At 38.1% G+C, this 21,271-nt stretch overlaps 1 protein-coding gene across 4 annotated transcripts in view; it reads right to left on the bottom strand.

Moving 5' to 3' along the window:
• Window positions 1–20,384, bottom strand: part of Exoc6b (exocyst complex component 6B) — a 579,628-nt gene extending 559,244 nt beyond the window's left edge. For all 4 annotated transcript variants that reach the window (XM_047523340.1, XM_047523341.1, XM_047523339.1 and 1 more), the window contains exon 1: window positions 20,157–20,384. In XM_047523340.1, the coding sequence (XP_047379296.1) occupies window positions 20,157–20,269 (113 nt within the window). In that variant the 5' untranslated portion in view covers window positions 20,270–20,384. The remainder of the gene's footprint in view (window positions 1–20,156) is intronic.
• Between the last annotated feature and the right edge of the window lie 887 nt (window positions 20,385–21,271).

Consider the following 21,271-nt stretch of genomic DNA (forward strand, 5'->3'; position numbering starts at 1 on the left):
CACAAAAATGGGAAGTTATACTCCACGTATGTATGATATATCAAAATACAATCTACTGTCATGTATAACTAAAAAGAACAAATACAGATAATTTTTAAAATTGGAGTTCAAGGCCAGTCTTAGCAATTTAGAGAGGCCCTAGGCCACTCAGTGAGACCATATCTCAAAATTTAAAAAATGTTTTAAAAGGGCTGGGGGATATACGTCAGTGGTAAAGCACTCCTTGGTTAAATCCCCAGTACTCCCCCACCAGAAGAAAAGAAACATTTAGTACTTAAAAATGGGGTTTTTACTTGTCCATTGGTACCACTTCCCTCCTCAAGATACTGGACTATAATCTTCAACTGCCCTAATGAATGTATAAATCTATATTGTCTAAGCTATAATTAGGACCACCTTAGATATGGTACAGATGTGCACTACATAACCTGCACAACCATACAAAGCAACCATACTGAATTAAGCAGCAACTTGGGAGGCTGAGGCAGGAGGATAGAAAATTTGAGGCCAGCCTGGGTAATTTAGCAAGATACTGACTCAAAGTTAAAAAAAAAAAAAAAAAAAAAACACAGTTGGGGATGTTGCTAAGTGGTAGAGCACCCCTGGATGCAATCACCAGGATCACTAATAAATACGAATTAACCTGGTTCTAGGGGTATAGTTCAGTCATAGAGCCCTTGCTTTGCATGCTCAAGGTCCTGCGTTCAATCCCAGCATACAAAAAAAATGAAAGAAAGAATTAACCTAGGACTGGGGCTATAGCTCAGTGGCAGAGCACTTGCCTAGCACTTGTGAGGCACTGGGTTCGATCCTCATCAGCACAACATAAAAACAAATAAATAAAATAAAAGTATTCTCTCTATCTACAAAAAATAAGAAATGAAGAATTAACCTAATGTTGACCATATTTGAACCTCTATAGTAAATTAGATTTTGTTTTCTTTTTTTTTTTTTTCCTGCCATACTGGGACACTCTGTCACTGAGCTCCATCCCCAGTTTTCCTTATTTTTGATTTTGAAACACAGCCTGAATTATGCACATAACCTATAACCTAATCCACACCCAGCCTGAATTATGCACATAACCTATAACCTAATCTTCACAAGTAACTAGTGATAAAGCAATAGGACTCTGGGGTTCCGGCTTCAAGACAATCAAGAACAGCAAGCTGTTCTCTGACCCTTAGTTTTTCATCGGAAAGGATGATGCTGCTTTAACTATGGACTCTGGTATACAGGAAAGCAAAATCAGATCAAGAATTTGCAGCAGACTCATTTTCTTCAAACGTCTCTGAGTGTACTTAATTTTCATCTACTTGTTTATTTAGTAGGTCTGGCGGCCCGTTTTTATGTTATGTCTCTGAGCGCAGAAATATTACATTAGACAAAGGTCTATGTGATGGGCTGACAGATCTGGCTCCATGAGAATGTTACAGGCCAGACTATGAGGGAATTGACTAAACAGACTCCATTTTGCTCTGAGACTCCATGTTAAGTTTCTCCCATGGGAACACCCCGCCTCTGTGCCCATCATCAGTTACTTGATGTGATGTGTTTAACAATATAAAATGACAATTCCTGTGTAATGAAAAATTGCTCTATTTTGATCTCTATTGCTCCTAACCAGTATACCATGTAGCAATAATTGTGTAGTTGTAGTAACCATTCTTTAGTTTGTACCTAGGTGACCCACTCCCACTTCCCCCTCTGTTGATGATCTCATAATGTTAATGTGTAATTTCAAATCATAGCAACAGACACTTATGATTAATGTAATTTTTGGTATAAGAACCCCTATAACCCTGTGGTCAGGGCTGTTCTCCCAGTAGCCATTTTTGGGGCATTGTGTAAGACAGTTAGCCGGCCGGCTTCAAAAAGACTGTCAAATTTGGACTTCTCAGTGGTGATCGGTCTGTTCTTAAATTGCGCCCCATAACAGTCTAATGCAGCTCTTCCTAGAGCCACGGGTAAATAAGTAGTCTGCTTATTAGTAAACTATTATTTTAATGACAACATTGTTTTAAATAAAATTGTCTCTAAAAATTTCATTTAATGAACAAAACCTAATGGTACAAAATCATAGCACCAGAAATATATTTACAGAAAATGCTCATATTTCTACTCAGGTATGCAGCAATCTAGACAGTGTAGTCCCTTGTCACTTTTGTTGTTCTTTCATTTACACTCCTAGGAGCTATACCAGACACCAGTCAGCCAGTGTCCCCATCTGTAATCCCAGCTACTTGTGAGGCTGACCCAGGATGATCACAAGTTTGAGACCAGAGTGGACAACTTAGCAAGACCCTGTCTCAAATTTTTTGAAAAGGAGGGTGGAGAGCCTAAGGATGTAGTTCAGTGCTTACCCAGCATGCAGAGGGCCCTGGTTCAATTCCCAGTACTAGAGGGACTGGGGAGGAACAAGATATACCAATATCATCTCCATGCATAATTGGCCTTCCACCATCAGCTGAGGAAAACCAAGAGAATCAAGGAAATTTCAAAGTCTTTCCAGGAACTTGTTGCAAAAAAATGAAAACCTTCTGGAACTCTGCCTCAATTATCTTGAGAAATTGCTATCTTGTCCTTCTATCAACAAACTATTAAAACTGATTTTTTAAATCCCAGCTACTCTGGAGGCTGAGGCAGGAGGATGGCAAATTCAAGAGCAGCCTGGGCAACTTAGCAAGATCCTATCTCAAAATTAAATTTTAAAAAGGGGGATTGAGGATGTAGCTCAGTGGCAAAATGCTTGCCTACTATTGGAGAGCCCCTGAGCTCAATCCCCAACACCTTGAAAAGTAAAGGGAAAAAAAAGGGCTAGGGATGTCGCTCAGAGGTAGAGCACTTGCCTAGCAGGCACGAGGCCCTGGGGGTTCAATCCCCAGTACTGAAAAAAAAAAAGAAACTGATGTGAATTGTCCTCCCAGAACCTAATTTGTCAAAGATTAACAGGTAGGAAAAAATAAACTCCTCAAGCAAGTTTAAATAGTGACAATAGGAAATAATAATGAAAAGATGACACCTGGGATTTTTTTTCTTTTTTAGAATTAAGTTATACTAAAGTTCTGACCTTTTTTTGATTGGGAAGGTACTAGGGATTGAATCTTAGGGCACTCTACCACTGAGCTACATCCCCAACCCTTTTTAAATTTTATTTTGAAACAGCGTCTTGCAAAGTTGTCCAGGCTGACCTCAAACTTGTGACCTTCCTGATTCAGCCTCCCAAGTAGCTGGGATTAGAGACATGAGCCACTGTGACTGGTGGTAAAGTTCTAACATTTTAATAAGTCTGAAACAAGGACAAATTCTGGGTCATGATGTCTGAAGAATGAATTTGATAGTCAAGGTGATGATGGCTTAAATCTGGTAGTCCTTTGGAGGTTGTTTTCCCTGTTGCATAAATGAACAGAACCTTATATATTAAAAAAGACCATTTTCTTTCTTTTTTTTATTTTGATGGTGATAATGCATTTTAAAATTTTTTCTCTATTATGGTAAAACTGACAAAAATTGCATCAATTAGTTGTGCAAATGTTTTGATACATATATAAACAATATGAAATTACTAAATCAAGGTGACACATCCATTATCTCACATATTTTTTGCTTGTGGGAACACTTACAATCTACTCTCTTACAATTTTCAAGTATACATTTTCATCATTAACTATAGTCATGCTATAAAATAGACTTCTCCGCCATATTCATCCTAACTGAAACTTTGTACCCTTTGATCAACATCTCCTCATTTCCTCCTCTGCAACCACCATTCTGTCCTCTGCTTCTGTGAGTTCAATTTTTTTTTTTTTTTTTTTTTTTTTTTTGATACAGGGGATTGAACCCAGGGGCGCTTAACCACTAAGACACATTCCCCAGCCCTTTTTATATTTTATTTTGAGACAGGGTCTCCTTGTGTTGCTTAGGGTCTTGCTAAGTTGCTGAGGCTGGCTTTGAATTTGTGATCCTCCTGCCTCAGCCTCCAGAGCCGCTAGGATTCTGGAAGTGAACCACCATGCTCACTGAGTTCCACATTTTTAGAATCCACAAATATTAATCATGTAGTATTTGTCTTTCTGTGCCAGGCTTATTTCACTTAGCATAATGTCCTTCAGGTTCATTCATGTTGTCACAAATGACTGAATTACATTCTTTTTAAGTCAGAACAGTCTTCCATAATGTGTGCTCAGGCATGCAAGTATACATGTGTACATTTTCTTTATCAATTCATCTGTTAATTGGATACTTAGGTTGATTTCATATCTTGGTTATTGTAAATAATGCTGCAATGAACACAGGCATGCAGGTATCTCACATCCTTTGGATATATACCCAGAAGTGGAATTGCTAGGTCATAATTTAGTTCTATTTTTAATTTTTTGAGCAACCTCCATACTGTTTTCCATAACAGCTGTCAATTTACATTCCCACCAGTAGTGTACAAGGGTTGCCTTTTCTCCAGATCCGTGCCTACACTTATCTTTTGTGTTTTTTTGTTTTTTTAACCCATAGACACTTTACCATTGAGCTACATCTCCAGTCCTTTTTTGTTTGTTTGTTTGTTTTTTGAAACAGGGACTCCCTAAATTGCCCAGGCTGCCTTTGAAACTGCAATTCTCTAGGTTCAGCCTCTGGAGTCGCTGGGATTACAGGCATGTGCCACCAAACTCAGCATCTTTTGTCTTTTTGAAAATAGCCACTAGAATAAGTATGATATCTCATTGTAGTCGTCCCCCCCACCCCGCGGTGCTGGGATTGGACCCAGGGCCTTGTGCTTGCAAGGAAAACACTCTACCAACTGAGCTATATCCCCAGCCCACTCTCATTGTAGTTTTGATTGCATTTCTTTAATTAATAATGCTGAGATGTTTTTTCATTTGCCTGTTGAAAAGAGGTCACTTTCTGATTAAATATTGGTAACACATGCCAATACTGTAAAACTAATTTGAAAGTTCACGATTGGGCTGGGAACATACGTAGTATTAGAGTTCAGCCCCCAGCACAGCAAAAAAGAAAAAGTACCGAGTCCAGCACAGTGGTGCTCCCTGCAATCCCAGGAAATCAGGAGGCTGAAGTAGGAGGACCACATACTGGAGGTCAGTCTCAGTAATTTAGGGAGGCCCTAAGCAACTTAGCAAGTTTCTGACTCAAAACAAAATATGTAAAAAGGGCCGGGGAGGGACTGGGACTGTAGCTCAGTGGTTGAGCGCCTGCCTGGCACATGTGAGGCACTGGGTTCCATCCTCAGCACCACATAAAAATAAATAAGTAAAATAAAGGTATTGTGTCTGTCTACAACTAAAAAATATTTTAAGAAGGAGTGGAGGCTGGGAATATAGTTCAGTGGCAAAGCACCCCTGGGCTCAATCCCTAATACCCAAAAAAAAGTCCAAGCTAAATAAAGCCTTTAGAAAGAATTTCTTCCTGCAGGAGTATTCAAGAACCACTTTGCCAATTACCTACTCTGAAAGATTGTTCTTTTCTGATTTCAGAGTAGAGCTGAGCCATTATTTCAAAGAACAACATTTTGCCTTATCTTCAATAAATGCAGCACTTTATTAAATAATGCATTATAAATATGTGCCAAGATCCTCAATAAATGCAGTCCTGGGTTTCTCCAGTTAACATTATGCAAGAAGCTGAAAAATTGAGGCATGGCTTATTTCTAATACTGATCATAAGAAATAATCAGAAAGATAGAACTAGAGATAATTGATTAAAAATCTACCCAATATCAAGACTTAAATATAGCTACAGTAATCAAGATTGTGGATTGGCAGAAAGATAAACACACAGATAACAGAAAAGTGAGAACCCAGAAATAAACACATATAAATATGCTCAAGCATTTGAGGGATTGAACCCAAGGGGCACTTTGCCACTGAGCTACATCTCCAGCCCTTTTCATTTCTCATTTTGAGACAGTCTCCCTAAGTTGCTGAGGCTGGCCTTGAATTTGTGATCCTCCTGCCTCCACCTCCCAAGTCACTGGGATTATAGGTGTGCACCACCACGCAGAGCCCAAGTAATTTTTGACAAAGGTGCAAAAGCAATTCAATGGAAAAGAGACAGTCTTTTCAATGATTTGTGCCAGAGTAATTAGACAGTTACAGGTGAAACAAAACAAAATAAAAAAACTTCAACCTATCTCACACTTCATACAAATATTGTATCACATTACAAAACAGACTGCAGGTTTTACATTTTAGTAGAACTATAAAACTTTTAAAGAAAAAAAGACACAGGAGATAATCTAGATTTCAGATCTACAAAGCACCCTGTTAAGAAGATTAAAAGACAAGCTACAGAGTGGGAGAAAACACAAACAACACATCCAAGACAATCCTCAAAACTCAACAATTTAAAAGATCCAATTAGAAAATGGACAAATGACATAAAGAGGCGGAGCTGGGGTTATAGCTCAGTGACAGAGCAGGCTCTCAGTTCAATCCCTAGCATCAAAAAAAAAGGACATGAAGAGACAAATCTTCAAAAAGGAAATACAAGGTATGTAGATTAATGACACAGCACCTTCCTTGCAAGCACAAGGCCCTGGATTTGATGCTCACCACCTCAAAAAAATACACGTGGCAAATCAGCATGTGAAAAGATGCTCAACATCATTAACAATTAGGGAAATCCAAACTAAAATTAAATTACACATATATCAGAATGACAAAAATACTAAAAAGTGACAACAGTGCTGACAAGGGTGTGGAGAAGTTTAAACCCTCATACACTGCTAACTGAAATATAAAATGGCACATCCACTTTGAAAAATGTTTGGCAGTTCATTAAAATATAAAAGACAGAGTTACTGTATGATCCAGCAATTCCATCCCACACAAACATACCAAGAGAACTGAAAACATAATATTCACACAGAGACCTGTACCCAAATATTTATAAAAGCTTTCTTTGAACTAACCCAAAACTGGAAACCACCAAGATGTCTACAATGGATAAATGATTAAACAAGCTATGGTGTAGCCATACTATGGAAAACTACTCAGCAGTAAAAATGAATCTGGATGAATCTCCAGAGAATTATGCTGAGTGCAACATGCTAACCTCAAAAGGTTACATAATGTATATGATTCCATAAACACAACGTTCCTTGAAAAAAGTATAGAAATGCAGAACAGATTAGTGTTTGTCACAGTTCAAAGAGGGGACAGGCTACTCAGAAGGCTGAGGCAAGGAAGATCAAAAGTTTGAGGCCAGCTGGGTAACTAGCAAAGCAAAATTAAAAGTGGCAGGGTTATAGCTTGGTGGTGGAGTGTCTGGCTAGCCTGGCAAGGCCCTTTGGGGTGGGTGGACAGAGAAGGTGTCAGAGCTATTAAAAAACATCGTAAGTGCTCCTGATGGAAAATGTTCTATATCGTGACCACCAAGGAACAATGTCAGTATCTTGGCCCTGATACTGTACTATAATTCTGGAGAAAACTGTGTAAAGAATACAGGGAATTTCTGTGTTGTTTCTTATAAATGCATGTTAATTTATAATCATTTCAAAATTAGAAGTTTTTTATTTGTTTTTGTTTTTGTTTTTTTGGTACAGGGGATTGAACCTAGGGGCACTTAAACACTGAGCTAAATCCCCAGCCCTTTTAATATTTTATTTAGAGACAGTCTTGCTAAGTTGCTTAGGGCCTCCCTAAATTGCTGAGGCTGGCTTCAAAATGGCAACCCTCCTGCCTCGTCTCCTGAGCCACTGGGATTACAGGTATGGGCCACCACATCCAGCTCAAAATTAGAAGTTATAATATATAATGAAATGCCTTTAATGACTAGTTTTTCTTTGGATTTCAAGAGCTCTTCTCATTCACTTTCCTCCTTTGCTATGCCAAGGCCCTTCCTTACAAATGTCAAGGAACTCCTTTACTTCATTTTGAAGAAAAGAACATTTTTTGGCTAGCTCCAAATTTTTTCCTTTTTTAAAACTGTGTTCCATAAACATGTCCTTCCTCAAATCAAACTCTATATTAATTCATGGTATAAACTCAGTCAAGCCTATTTTTTATTCATCCATATTGCTTGATAAGATCACATTTCTTATCAGCAACCTTTGAAATTGTACTGTTTATTAGTATCAGAGCTTCCTCAGGAAATGAAAATGGGTTGCATTTTGATGATTCTTGCTTATTTAGATGTTTCACTGGACAATGTGTGTTTTTAAATTACAGGAAGTAGAAGGGAGCTACAAAGGCAAGCACAAATGCAAGGAAAAAGCAACGGCACAATCTGCAAGGGAAAAAACGTAAAGAAGCAAGTTTTAAACCAGGTGCTGCAGTGCACACCTGTAATCCCAGCTATTCGGGAGGCTGAGGCAGAAGTAGCACAAGTTCAAGGCCAGCCTGAGCAAACTGGTAAAACCCTGTCTCAAATTTTTAAAATTACGAAAAAAAAAAGAAGAAAGACTGGAAATGTAGGTCAGAGGTACAATGCTTCTGAGTTCATTACAGAAGTGGGAGAGGGAGGGTGGGGGTGGGAGGAGGAGGAGGAAGAAGAAAGTTTTAAAAACAGAACTATCGAGAACAAAGGGAAAAAAGAGACTTGGTGGGGATATGCAATAAGATGTCAATATCACAGTACCAAAACCACGCTGGAGTCACAGTTGGTCATGTTCCAGATCAGCAAATACAAGGTTAAAATAAAGAAGTTGTCTTCTTCCATAACTTTAAATCAAAGAATATCAAAGAATAAGTAAAACAAGAGAGCATATATTTTAATTCAAATCATCATTTTTGGCAACTAGCCTTCATTATTTACCTAACATACAATTGAACATTACATAGAGCTCCAAACACAGGAAGCATCTAAATACCCAAATGACACAAATGTTGTAAAAGAAGTTTGTTATTGCTGACAGTGTTTTTGTTTTTATCAAATGATTAATCTGATTATCAAGCCACAGTAGTAAATGAAGATAAAATCACTGCAGGGTAAGAGGCATGTTAATGGGACAATTTCCAAGACTGAATGGCAGGTAGGTATTTTAAGAGTCCCATTCTATATATGTCAATACAAATCACATTAAGGTAATATAATTGGGTGCACTGTGATAGTTCTTGCTAGCTTAGATGTTTCACTGGGTGCTCTGTTATTTTAAAGGTTTAAAATACAGTTTAAAATACAGTTATGCAAATATATATTACATGTTTATGTTTATTTTATCCATCATTTTGCTGTTGGGAGTTAACATATTTTAATTTTTAAAAATTGTATCTGGTTCCCAACATTCCAGGTAAATAACTTACTTAATTAGGCTTACATTTCCACTCAGTGCATTTTCCAATTTATACAACTTAAAGCAGAATGTCTATGATTACTTTATTGGTTGGCAATATCCCAAATGGCAAAGGTGACTTGACTTTATCTTCAAATTTAAGAGGGTTCCAAACAAAATTTTTATGTCCTTTATTTCTGTGCTAGATAGAACACATCCCAAATTATTTCTAGAAAAGAATCTTAGACTTATCCTTGGTGCTTACACTGCACTTCTTTTGGAAGCCTAAAGTAGTTTATTCAGGTTTTTCAACTTTCATAAGATATTAATCCTACCCATAGCTGGTTTACTTTTAAAGCATGTATCACTCTATACAGAGCAAGAACATAGGCAAGTGACATACTCAGAAAAAAAGGGTGGAAAAAAAAATAACCCTTAATTCACTGATATTCAGTACTCAGCAAAAACCTTGACTACTTATGAAGAATTAACTAACATACACACATTGCACACATTCTTTCAGAATAGAAATCACAGAGACTGGACACATATGCATTTTACAAGAAAATAGTCTACTGCTTTCATATGAATCTCGAAGTGATCAATGATCCCAAAAGGGGTGGAGGAAGTACACATTCAACTTCCACTGCAGGTATAAAATGTATGCCTTGATTAAGCCAAAAGCAACAGAGAACTACATTCTGGGACCACTTTATTTTGGCTCCCCACAGAACTGCTTTTATTAAATTGTACACTGATTATGCAAATGCTTTCACTAAAGCACAGAAACAACCCATCACATATTGCTGCATTTACCATATGGAAATACAGTCACATACAGGGTTCACCTTTGTTAGGAAACATGGAGAAAATAATTTTCTGTTTTCAAATTCAAAACCAAGAATAACTGGTGCTTCTCCTGGTAACAACTTTCTTTCTTTCTTTTTTTTTTTTTTTTTTTTTTTTTTAAATATTGGGGATTGAACCCAAGGGCACCTAACCACTGAGTCACATCCCCAGCCCTTTTTATTTTTTATTTTGAAACAAAGCCTTGCCAAATTGCTTAGGGCCTCCCTAAACTGCTGAAGCTGGCCTTGAACTTACAAACCTCCTTCCTTGGGCTCCCAAGTCATTGGGATTATAGGTGTGTAACAACACCTGGTTACTTTTTAATTTTACAACCCCAGAATTCAAATAACTGAGCATGTCTCTTTTCCCACTAGCTACTGGAAATCCTCAAAACAAAAGTACAGACACTCAGATAGGAAGCCTCTAACTGTTCTCACTGGACATCACAGTCTTCTCCCTATCCTTATTTCCCCTTTGACCCATTTCCTCCCACCTTTAATATATCTATTATGTGTATGTTTTTAATCATTCAAGTTTTTGAAAATCATCTAATTACTTTCTAGAACAAGGCAAGGGAAAAACCAGACACAAAGAAAAAGAACCATCATTTTTCTAACCAGAAAAAAAGAGACTGAGACTAACTCAAAAGCAAAGTTAGGACAAAATTAATCCCCTGCCATAAAAATAATCAAAATGTGGTATAAAATGTCAACATTAAATTCCATGCAATTTAAAGGAAAATGTTTAACAGTCTGCAAACATCAAGAAATGCAAAATATAATCTATACTATACACCACAAATTTCATTTTTAAAATAGCCAAAACAGGGGCTTGGACTGTAGCTCAGTGGTACAGCGCCTGCCTAGCACATGTGAGGCACTGGGTTCGGCCATCAGCACCACATAAAAATAAATAAATAAAATAAAGGTATAAAAAAATTAAAAATTTAAAAATAAAAATAGCCAAAACATTAATATACTTCAATATTGTTGTCAATATTTTAGTTGAATTCTCCTTAATTTAAATATTGGAACAAAATCCATGCCACATTGGTTTATCTTTGAGCAAACTAACTTTCTTGCTTCCTGAATACTCTAGCAAACACTGCTGCAGCATTAATGGTTTTACTCTTCTTTCCAACCGTCATGGTAGACATCTCTAAGAAATACTGCTTAGTTACTTTGGGTCTCAAGATTAAGTTCAGCTCTGTGTGTAACACTGTTTCTACTAATCCCCCCTCATTATTTTTGCCATTTCCCTCAAGCAAACTTCAAATGTCATCATTGCTCAGCATCTCAACTGCCAACAGATTTCAATGGCAAGTGACTCGCTAATTTTACTTCATCAAGTTGCTTATAGATAGAAGTTTAATTTTGACATGAGTAAATAAATTATTACATCACAAGCAAATACTAAGAACTGCAAACATGTAAACAATCAAAAGATTCTTATTTTCCTTAATGACCTAATCAATATTCACATATCATATAAACTAAAGTTCTATCATAAATGCCATTTAAAATTCTAAAATGCTTCTAAAGTCATCCAAATAATAATCCTTTTTTAATAATTGTTACAACTAATTCATATACCAATTGTGTTGATTCTAGAAATGATATAAACATATGAATACATGCCATAACATTTTAAAGATTTTATTCAAATGTCTGATTGCCTAAGAATTTTATGTATAAAGGACATTATCTAATGGAATCACTGCATTCATCAATAAAATCTCCTAATATCAAATTATCACAGAATACTGATATATTTTTATTAATTATCTAAATGCCTGTTTATGAATGCTCCTTTATGATTAAAATAATAAAGAAGCAGGTTTGAAGCTTTCATTTCTTAAAATACAATGGCTTGTTCTTTTCAGCAACCACAACTAATTTCAGTTTGTGTACTAACGATGCTCTTAGGGCTGAGGAGATAGCTCAGCTGGTAGAGTGCTTGCCTCACAATCACAAGGCCCTGAGTTCGATCCCCAGTACCACAAAAAAAAAAAAAAATCATAAGTAACGATGCTCTTAGGCAAAGCATAACCATCAAAGATCCTTTAACAGTGCTGCAAAATATCAAAAAGAAAAATTCCAACCTTATAGAGACATAAGCAAAGGGCATGAACTGACAGTACACACACACAAACAGATATACAAAAAGACTTAAACATAATGAAGAGATGTTCAGCCTCACAGATAGTAAGAAAATTTCACATTAAAAACTACATTGAGGGGCTGGGGTTGTAGCTCAGTGGTAGAGAGCCTGCCTCATGCATGGGGGGAACTGGGTTCAAACCTCAGCATCACATAAAAATAAAAAGTAAAAGTATTATATCTTTTCACAACTAAAAAAATTTTAAAAAAAAACACTGAGTCAAGCATGGTGGCATTAGCCTGTAACCCACTTTGAGAAAACTTTGTTGAAAAAAAACCATGAAGAGATGTGCAATCTCACAGACTGCTAAAAGAAGGAACAAAATGGTACAATTCCATTATTTTACATAGCAATGATTCCTAGATTCCCACTTCTAGGAATCTCTCCTATAGATACAGGTGTGAAAATTTTAATAAGAAATGACAAATATTCAAGGCACTGCTGCATTATTTCATCTAGTAAAAGAAGGAATAACCCAAGAATCCAGAAATAAGTAACTAGTTGAATAAACCATGGTATATTTATACAATACTATGTAGCTATATAATAAATAAATAAGGAAAATCTCCATACTGATATAGACAAATCTCTAAAATATACTGAGATTAAACTGCAGAGCTCTGTATGTAGTACACTACTTATTTTGTAAAAGAGAGGAGAAATTAAGATCACATATTATCTCTTTGCATAAAAAAATGAAAGAATAAACAACAAACTAATAAAATAAGAAAATAGAAAGAATGAGACAAATTATTCCATGCCCCCCTCCCGCATTATTTTAACCAAAGGGCTCTTCCACTGAGCTATATCCCCAGTTCTTTTTTTATATTTTTATCTAGAGACAGGGTCTTGCTGAGTTCCTTAAGGCCTTGCTACATCACCCTTTTGATTAATGAAGAGAAGGAAAAACTATGCAATTATATGTAATTCCAAATAATAAATGTTTCTGATATGTTTATCTTATAATAAGATTTTTCAGAAGTGTTTTATTTTGTTTTCTGTTGCTGTGCTGGGGACTGAACCCCAGCCTTGCTAAGTAAGATCTCTACCACTGAGCTATATCCCTACCCATTTCTTTTTTTTTTTTTTTTTTTTTTTTTTTTAATTCAGCATCTTGATGAGATGCCCAGGCTGGCCTTGAACTTGGGATCCTCCTGTCTCAAACTCCAAGTAGCTGGGAATACAGGAGTGTACACCATGCCTGGTTAATTTTCAGAAGATGGTTTTTTTTTTTTCCCCTCAAAAGTTGGTCATATTTTTTTAAAAGTTTATCAACAAGTTACCTACCATACAATTAATAGTTGGTGATACAATATTTTTATTCTTCTATCCCATTCAATAAATACTTACTGAGCAACAACTATGTGCCAGGCACTCTGAGATTCCTAGGAATATAGCAGCAAACAAAAGAAACAAAACCCATTTTCTCCTACAACAGACATTCTAGATGGGAGGTATCAAAAAATAGGTGTATCAGGCAACAGTAAGTGCTATGAAGAAAAATAAAGTTCCTCCCCACTTGTCCTCTATCCCAATAAATGGCACCATCATTTATCTGGTTACTTAGGCCAAAAGCCTTGGAATTGTACTTGATGTTCATGTTTCTTGAACCCTCATGTCTAATCTATCATTTTGACTCTACTTGAAAACATTTTAAATTCAGCTACTTCCTCCCTAAAGCCTTGTTACATATCACAACCATTACCTCTTATTAGAGCAAATATCCCCAGGCTGGCTCCCCCACTTCCTCTCTTACCTGGTCTCCACAAAGCAGCCAGCGAGTCAATTGTTTAACCTAAGTGACAGCATGTTACTTTCCTGTTCAAAATTCTCCCATACTTTCCCAGACCACTTAGGTTAAAATCAAGGTCTCTTCTATTGTCCATATGATCTGAACCCAACTACTCTCCACTGTCACCTCCCAACACTATTCTCCTCCTGAAGACCTTGGCACTTGCTATGCTCTTTGAATGGAAGGTACTTCCCCAAAAAAGTTATATGGCTTGCACTTCACTCTATCCAAACCTTTGCCAGAATGATATTACCTGTCATTATGGAACACTAATCACTACACATTATATGAAGTAGCCAATCATTTGTTTATTCTGCGTGTGCCCCAGTAGAAAATAAACTCCAGAAAGACCGCAACTTGTCTATTTTGTTCCCTGCTATACTCCAAAGCCTGGAATAGTGTCTGGCATATAGATGTTACTCATTAAATAGCTAAATGAATACATCAATGAATAAATTAGTTCATGAATAAAGCCACCAAAGTGATATAAGTATATAATATATAACAATGTATGAAACTGTATGTACCACATTAACTGAAAAGGCAAGGAACATAATATTCATTAAACAATGCAATAAAATGCATATGGAAAAAGTTAAAAGCAAATAAACAAATATAAGAATTGTCATATGCCAATTTCCCTGATCTGATCATTAAGCAATGTAATTAATGTTACATTAATTACACTATAATATATTGAATGTCACTGTACCCCCAAAATATGTACAATTACTATGTGTTGACTGAAAGTAAAAATATAAGTAAATACATAAAATTGCACAGTGAAAAAAAGAGTTGTGAGCCTGGCATGGTGGAACAAGTCCAGCTACTCAGGAAACTGAGGCAGGAGGATCACAAGTTTGAAGGCACAAAAAAAAAAAAAAAAAAACTTTGAGGCCAACCTGAGCAACATAGAGAGACCCTGTTTCAAAATAAAAATGGCTGAAGATATGAAGATGTGGCTCAGTGGTACAGCACCTGCCCACCATGCACAGGCTCTGGATACAATTCCCAATACTAGGAAAAGAAGATGCTATGTCATGCCAGTAATAGCAGCAACTCAGGAATCTGAGGCAGGAGAATCAAAGTTCAAAGCCAGCCTCGGCAATTTTGGTAGACCCTAAGCAATTTAGCAAGACCCCGTCTCAAAATAAAACATAAAAAGGTCTGGGAATGCAGCTCAGTGGTAAAGAGCCCCTGGGTTCAACTCCTACCCAGGGAGGGAATGACGGAACTCAGTAAACATTACTGCAACAACAGGACATCCCATGCCAGAGACCTAAACTGGAAACCCTTCCTTACATCATACATGAAAATTCAATATGGATCACAGACCTAAATATAACGGACAAAATAACAAGATGCATAGAAAAAATGCAAGCACAAACTCTTCATGGCCTTTGGTTGAGCAAAAGCTTCCCACATATGACACCAAAAGCACATGCAAAAAATAAATAAAATAAAATAACCTGGCAGTGGAACACGCCTATAATTTCAGAGACTCAGGAGGCTGAGCAGGAGGATGGCGAAGTTCAAGGATAGCCTCAGAAATTTGATGAGGCCGTAAGCAAATTAGTAAAACCCAGTCTCGAAATAAAAAATATAAAGGTCTGGGGATGTAGTTCAATAGTAAAGTGTCCCTGGGTTCAATCCCTAGTACCACAAAAAACAAAAGAAATTAAAAATTAAAAATTAAAAGCTTGTGCATCAAAAGTTAAATAAAGTGGGCATAGTGGTGCACACCTGTAATCCAGTGGCTTGGAAGGCTGAAGCAGGAGGACAGCAAATTCCAGGCCAGCCTCAGCCACTTACTGAGGACTTAAGCAATTTAGTGAGACCCTGTTTCAAAATAAAAAATTAAAAGGGCTGGGAATGTGGCTCAGTGGTAAAGTGCTCTTCTGTGTTCAATCTCCAGTATAAAAAAAAAACAAAAAAACCAGCCCCCAAAAGGAAACTAAATGTCCAATGGACAAATAAAATGATAGATGTACAGTCACACAATAGAATATTATTCAGCAATAAAAAGAAATGAAGTACTGATACATGCTACCACATGTATGAACCTAAAAACATGATAAATTATTAAAAAACATATGATTTTATTAATACAAAATGTCCAGATGTCTAGAATAGGCAAACCCATAGAAAAAGAAAATAATAACAGGGAGGGAGAGTGGAAACAAAATTAAGAGTAACTATTAATGGGTGTGTATTTCTTTTTGGAATGAGAAAGTGTTCTAAAATTAAATTGTGATAATTGTTGCACAACTCCCTGAAGACACTAAAAGTACTTCAATTTTATGTTTTTGTTTTGGGTTTTTTTTGTTTTGTTTTATCTTTAAGACAGGGTCTCTCTAACTTGCTGAGGCTGGCCTCAAATTTGTGATCCTCCTGTCTCAGCCTCCCCAGTGGAACTATAATATTAGTTGGGATGCCAGATGTGCATCTGGCTAATTATATGTTTTAAATAATACTTGGGTTGGAAGTAGTGGCACACACCTGTAATCCCAGTGGCTAGGGAGACTGAGGAAGGAGGATCGCAAGTTCAAAACCAGCCTCAGCAACTTAGCAAGACCCTGTCTCAAAATAGGAAAAGAATTAAAAGGGTTGCAGATGTGGCTCAGTGGTTCAGTACCCCTGGGTTCAATCCCTGCTACCAAAAGAATAATGATAACGATAATAAAGATAAGTGAATAACTAGATGATGTATGAATTTTATCTCAATAAAGCTATTTTTCAAAGGGCAATGTAATTCCCTGTTAAATTTTAGAGTTGGAAAGCAAAATCTTAAAGTGCAATTAGGGGCTGGGGATATAGCTCAGTTGGCAGAGTGCTTGTCTTGCATGCACAAAGCCCTGGGTTCAATCCCCAGCACATACACATACACACACACACACACTTACTCAAGAACTAAACTGCAATTAGACTGTTAAACTGCAATTTTAGGGATGGATTAGACTGTTAAACTGAATTTTTAGGGATGGATATAATAATCTTATATTTGCTATCAATTTTCTGTATTCCTCTGTTCCTTTTTTTTTTTTTTTTTTTGGTACTGGGGATTAAACTCACTTAACCACTGAGTCACATCCCCAGTCCTTTTTTGTATTTTATTTAGAGAAGGGTCTCACTGAGTTGCTTAGTGCCTCACCTTTGCTCTGTTCTTTAGTTCCTCTTCCATTAGAAAAACCTATCTTAGAAGCAGCTAAAAATATGGTGTCTTAAAAATACCATCTCAAGTCGGGTATGGTGGTGCATGCCTCAGGAGGCTGAGGCAGGAAGATTACAAGTTTGAGGACTGCCTGGGCAACAAAGCAAAACCCTGTTTCAAAGTAAAATAAATAGAGCTGGGTTCAATCATCAGTACTGCCAAAAAAAATAAAATAAAATACTGCCTCAAAGATAGAAAAAAAATAAGAAAAATGCTATGAAGAAAGAGGAGTTTGACGTTTACTGCTAAGGTGTGATTAAGGAAGAAAGTCTACTGCCTGACTTAATCAAACCTGCTTAATGATTATGATGGAGAGATAATGATAATGGAGGTGCATGCAGGGAAAGGCCAGAAACCTGAAATATCAAGTCTGTGCATGCTGCTGCCTCTAAATGGGATAAGGAAAAAAAGGTGAGATCATACCGTATGAATAAATATGGGTAGAGACAAGCTAAGCCAAAAAGACTTACTTACAGGATGTTCAAGTGACTGAACTTTAAGTCTGAGAGTAAGATTTAGGATTATCTCTCAAAAGAAAGACAAGACCAGAAATGAAAATCCTCTAATAATGATACAGGGTGTCAGAAAAAGTAACTAAAACCGGTAGCATCATCATACTGTGGTTTTTGAACACCGTGGAACATTCTCGAACTTTTTATTTTTTAATAGTGTCTCTTTAAGGCAAAAGATCCATTCATTCATCCATCTCCACAAAATCCCATTTTACAGTGGAAAAAGAATTTGATGATAACAGTGAAGAGAATTTTAGGGAGAATGAACGACATTTGAACCATAATTCAATACAGATGGTGCTCTGATAAGAAATTCTTCTTAAAAACATGGTACTCCCAACTGCTCCAGTGGGAGTTTTGCCAGGCTACCAACTGCAGCTCAGCAACCAAGTTTCTTTACAGAACATTAAAAATAGCATCTTCAGTAATTCTGGCAACATTTTATTTTGTGAAAACCAAATAATAATAACCATTAACAATGCACTTAGGGAACTATAAGTAAGTAACCTTTAAATTTTATAAAAGTAAAGACTATGAAAAAAGATCACTGACTGTAAGAGCTTAAGAAAATGGGAAATAAGCCAGGTGCAATGGTACACACCTGTAATCCCAGCAGCTAGGGAAGCTGAGGCAGGAGAATCACAAGTTCAAACTCAGCCTCGGCAACTTGGTGAGACCGTAAGCAACTTAGCAAGATCTTGTCTCAAAATAAAAAGGGCTGGGGATGTGGCTCAGTGGTTAAGTGCTCCTAGGTTCAATCCCTGGCACACACACACACACACACACACCCCGCCCAAAAAAAAGGAGGGAAATGAGAGGACAGCATGATTATGATCATAATGTAATGCAGAGGGGACAATTGTATGGTAGAACTAGGCCAAAAAAAAAAAAAAAATAGAGCTAAGAGTCGCCATAAAGAGGCAAAAGGCAAACTACTAAGGATGGTTATTTCCAGGGATGGCCCTGAGAGAACTAAGTTAAAGATCTGGCGCTGACCCCCGACCCCCACTTCCAACCCCATCCCACAAAAGGAAGCTATGCAGAGATGCAAAGTCTCAACCTGCTCTTCCTGCAATCACTGTTTCAAAAAGCATCTTTCCCCACGAAAAAGCAGGTGGGAAGCAGTATCTGTATTGAATGGAGGGGCAGTGACCCAAGACTGGACACGGAGGATAAGCTAATTATCTGTGTATTGGATGCATGGAAATCAAAACGCATCACCTGAAAATACCAGAATGAATTAGTTCCAGGGCACCTGGTAAACTGAGGGGAAAGGGAAAAGTAGTTCAAAATTAGGCTTAGTGAGTAATTATTAACAGGAAGTATGGTAGATGGTAAATCGCCAAGTGAGGCAGAAAAATATTCAAGAGTCTTGTAAGCTAAAGCCTTAGAGCGCTTGCCTACTGCACTGCAAGACACTGGGTTTAATCTCCAGCACCGCAAAAGGAAAAAAAAGACATGAAAGGAGTCTGAATCCAGACTGAGTAGGAATCTTCAGACCCACCCACTTTACTTTCTCTGTGACCTTGACCAAGTCACTTAAGCACTCCCGTCTTATTTATAAAATGAGAGTAATAATAGCACCTATCTACTAGGATTGTTTTTGTGATTAAATAAGTTATATTTGTGTGGGGCGGGTATTATATATATGTATATGTTACATATATATTTAAATAAGTTGAGGAAGGTCGGAGTTTGTTTTGACATCTCAAAAAAAAAAACTGGGGTGTATATGCAAAATAATGATAATGGGGGCGGAAGCCGGATAAATTTTCCTCTAAGATGAGAACACCATGAGGCTGCACCTTGGGAAGATCTCAACCTCCTAACAAGGGTTCAAGGAGCACTTGCTCACAGGAGGGGAGCACGGGTTGAAAGAAACTTCCTTCCTTCCTTCCTTCCTTCCAGGGCCTAGGAATTTCAATGACTCATTTTTGAGAAGTAGTTGTGATTTTGAGGCAAGAGTTTAATTTCAAGCAAGAGACAGTGGAGTGAAATTTTGTTTTGTCTGAAGAGCAGGACTTAGGGCTAGGGCTGGACAGGGTTTGAGTCTGAGGGAGAAGGATGATGTCCCCAGGGGGAAGATCTGCCACCATCTGTCGGAAGATCTCTTGTTCCCCGGCGCTGGGCTTAGCCGATGAGGGAAAACGAAGGCTGTCCCCGCCCGGAGGAGGCAGATGGAGCCTACTGAGTAACTGGCCCAGAGGCACCGGCGACCGGGAAGGGACCGCACGTCGGGGCTGCGCAGAGAGACCCGCCTCGCCCAGGATGCAGGTCGCTAGCGGGTCTCGCCAAAGGGAGGGGCTGGTACCGGCCCTGACGCCAGCTGAACCACACACAAATCCAAAGGACCCTGTCCCTGTCCCGCCCGTGCCCGCCCGTCGACGGTCCCGGTACCCGGGGTACCTGAGCGTGGGCCCGATGCAGGCCGTATCGGTGCTCTCGATCTCTCGCAAGATCCGCTCGTGTTCTGCCGCGGTCTCCAGGCTCTCCGCCTCCGCCATCTTACTCCGCTCCATAGACTGGGGGCGCCCGGCAGTGCGTCCCCTCCTTCGCCCGGCTCACCTTTCGCTCCCTCACACTCGCTCTCTCACCCCAGGATCCACAGCTGCCCAAGCCTCCGGCAACCCACAAGACGACCCCTCCCTCGGGCTCGGCACGCCCCCTTGCATCATCACGTCCGCAGGCGTCCGCGCAATGTCCGCCGGGATTTGTAGTTCCCGGTGCAATGCTAGGCAGGGTTCTAGTCATTTATTCATTGAATCCACAACTACGTGTTGAAAGCCCACTGTAAGCCGGGAAAAATTAGCCACACTCTGTTTATGACCAGGCCAGGCAATGGCATTACCCAAAAAATTCTTAACTCTTTTGCCACGAAGTGCACAAGGTCCGTAAGGGAGCATAGGAAGAAAGAGCTAACTAGTTGCCTGTTGGCCGCGATCTTAAAGTGTAACGACGAAGAGTGGCGAGCTGGAGAATCCAAAACCATGCTATAGGCGGAATGTGACTGAAAGCCGGTTCAGAGAACCAAGTTCAGGAATCGCTTCTGACTATGAAGGCTTCGTTGAGATAGGATTTATATAGTTAAAAGGTGTGACTAGAAGGTGTGAGGAGTACCCAGTCAACCAGCTGGAATTTAATTCCGGACTATGGTGTAAAGTAGTAGTAGTTGCCCGGAACTACTTTAAAAAAAAAAAAAAAAAGTAAAAAAACAGATACTTCTGAAAAGAAGCAATACAAGTAGCTAAGAAATATGTGAAAAATGTTCAATATCTCTAGCAATTAGGGTAATGCAAATCAAAACTACATTGAGGGCTGGGCTGTAGCTCAGTGGTAGAGCACTTGCCTAGCATGCTCAGCACCACATATAAATAAATAAAATAAAGGTCCATCCTCAACTGAAAAATATATTTTAAAAAAATACATTGAGATTTCATTTCATTCTAGTCAGAATGGTAATTATCAATACAAATAATAATAAATGTTGGCGAAGATGTGGAGGGAAAGGTACACTCATACAT

Source organism: Sciurus carolinensis, chromosome 13 (assembly GCF_902686445.1).
Source record: "Sciurus carolinensis chromosome 13, mSciCar1.2, whole genome shotgun sequence".
NCBI lineage: Eukaryota > Metazoa > Chordata > Mammalia > Rodentia > Sciuridae > Sciurus > Sciurus carolinensis.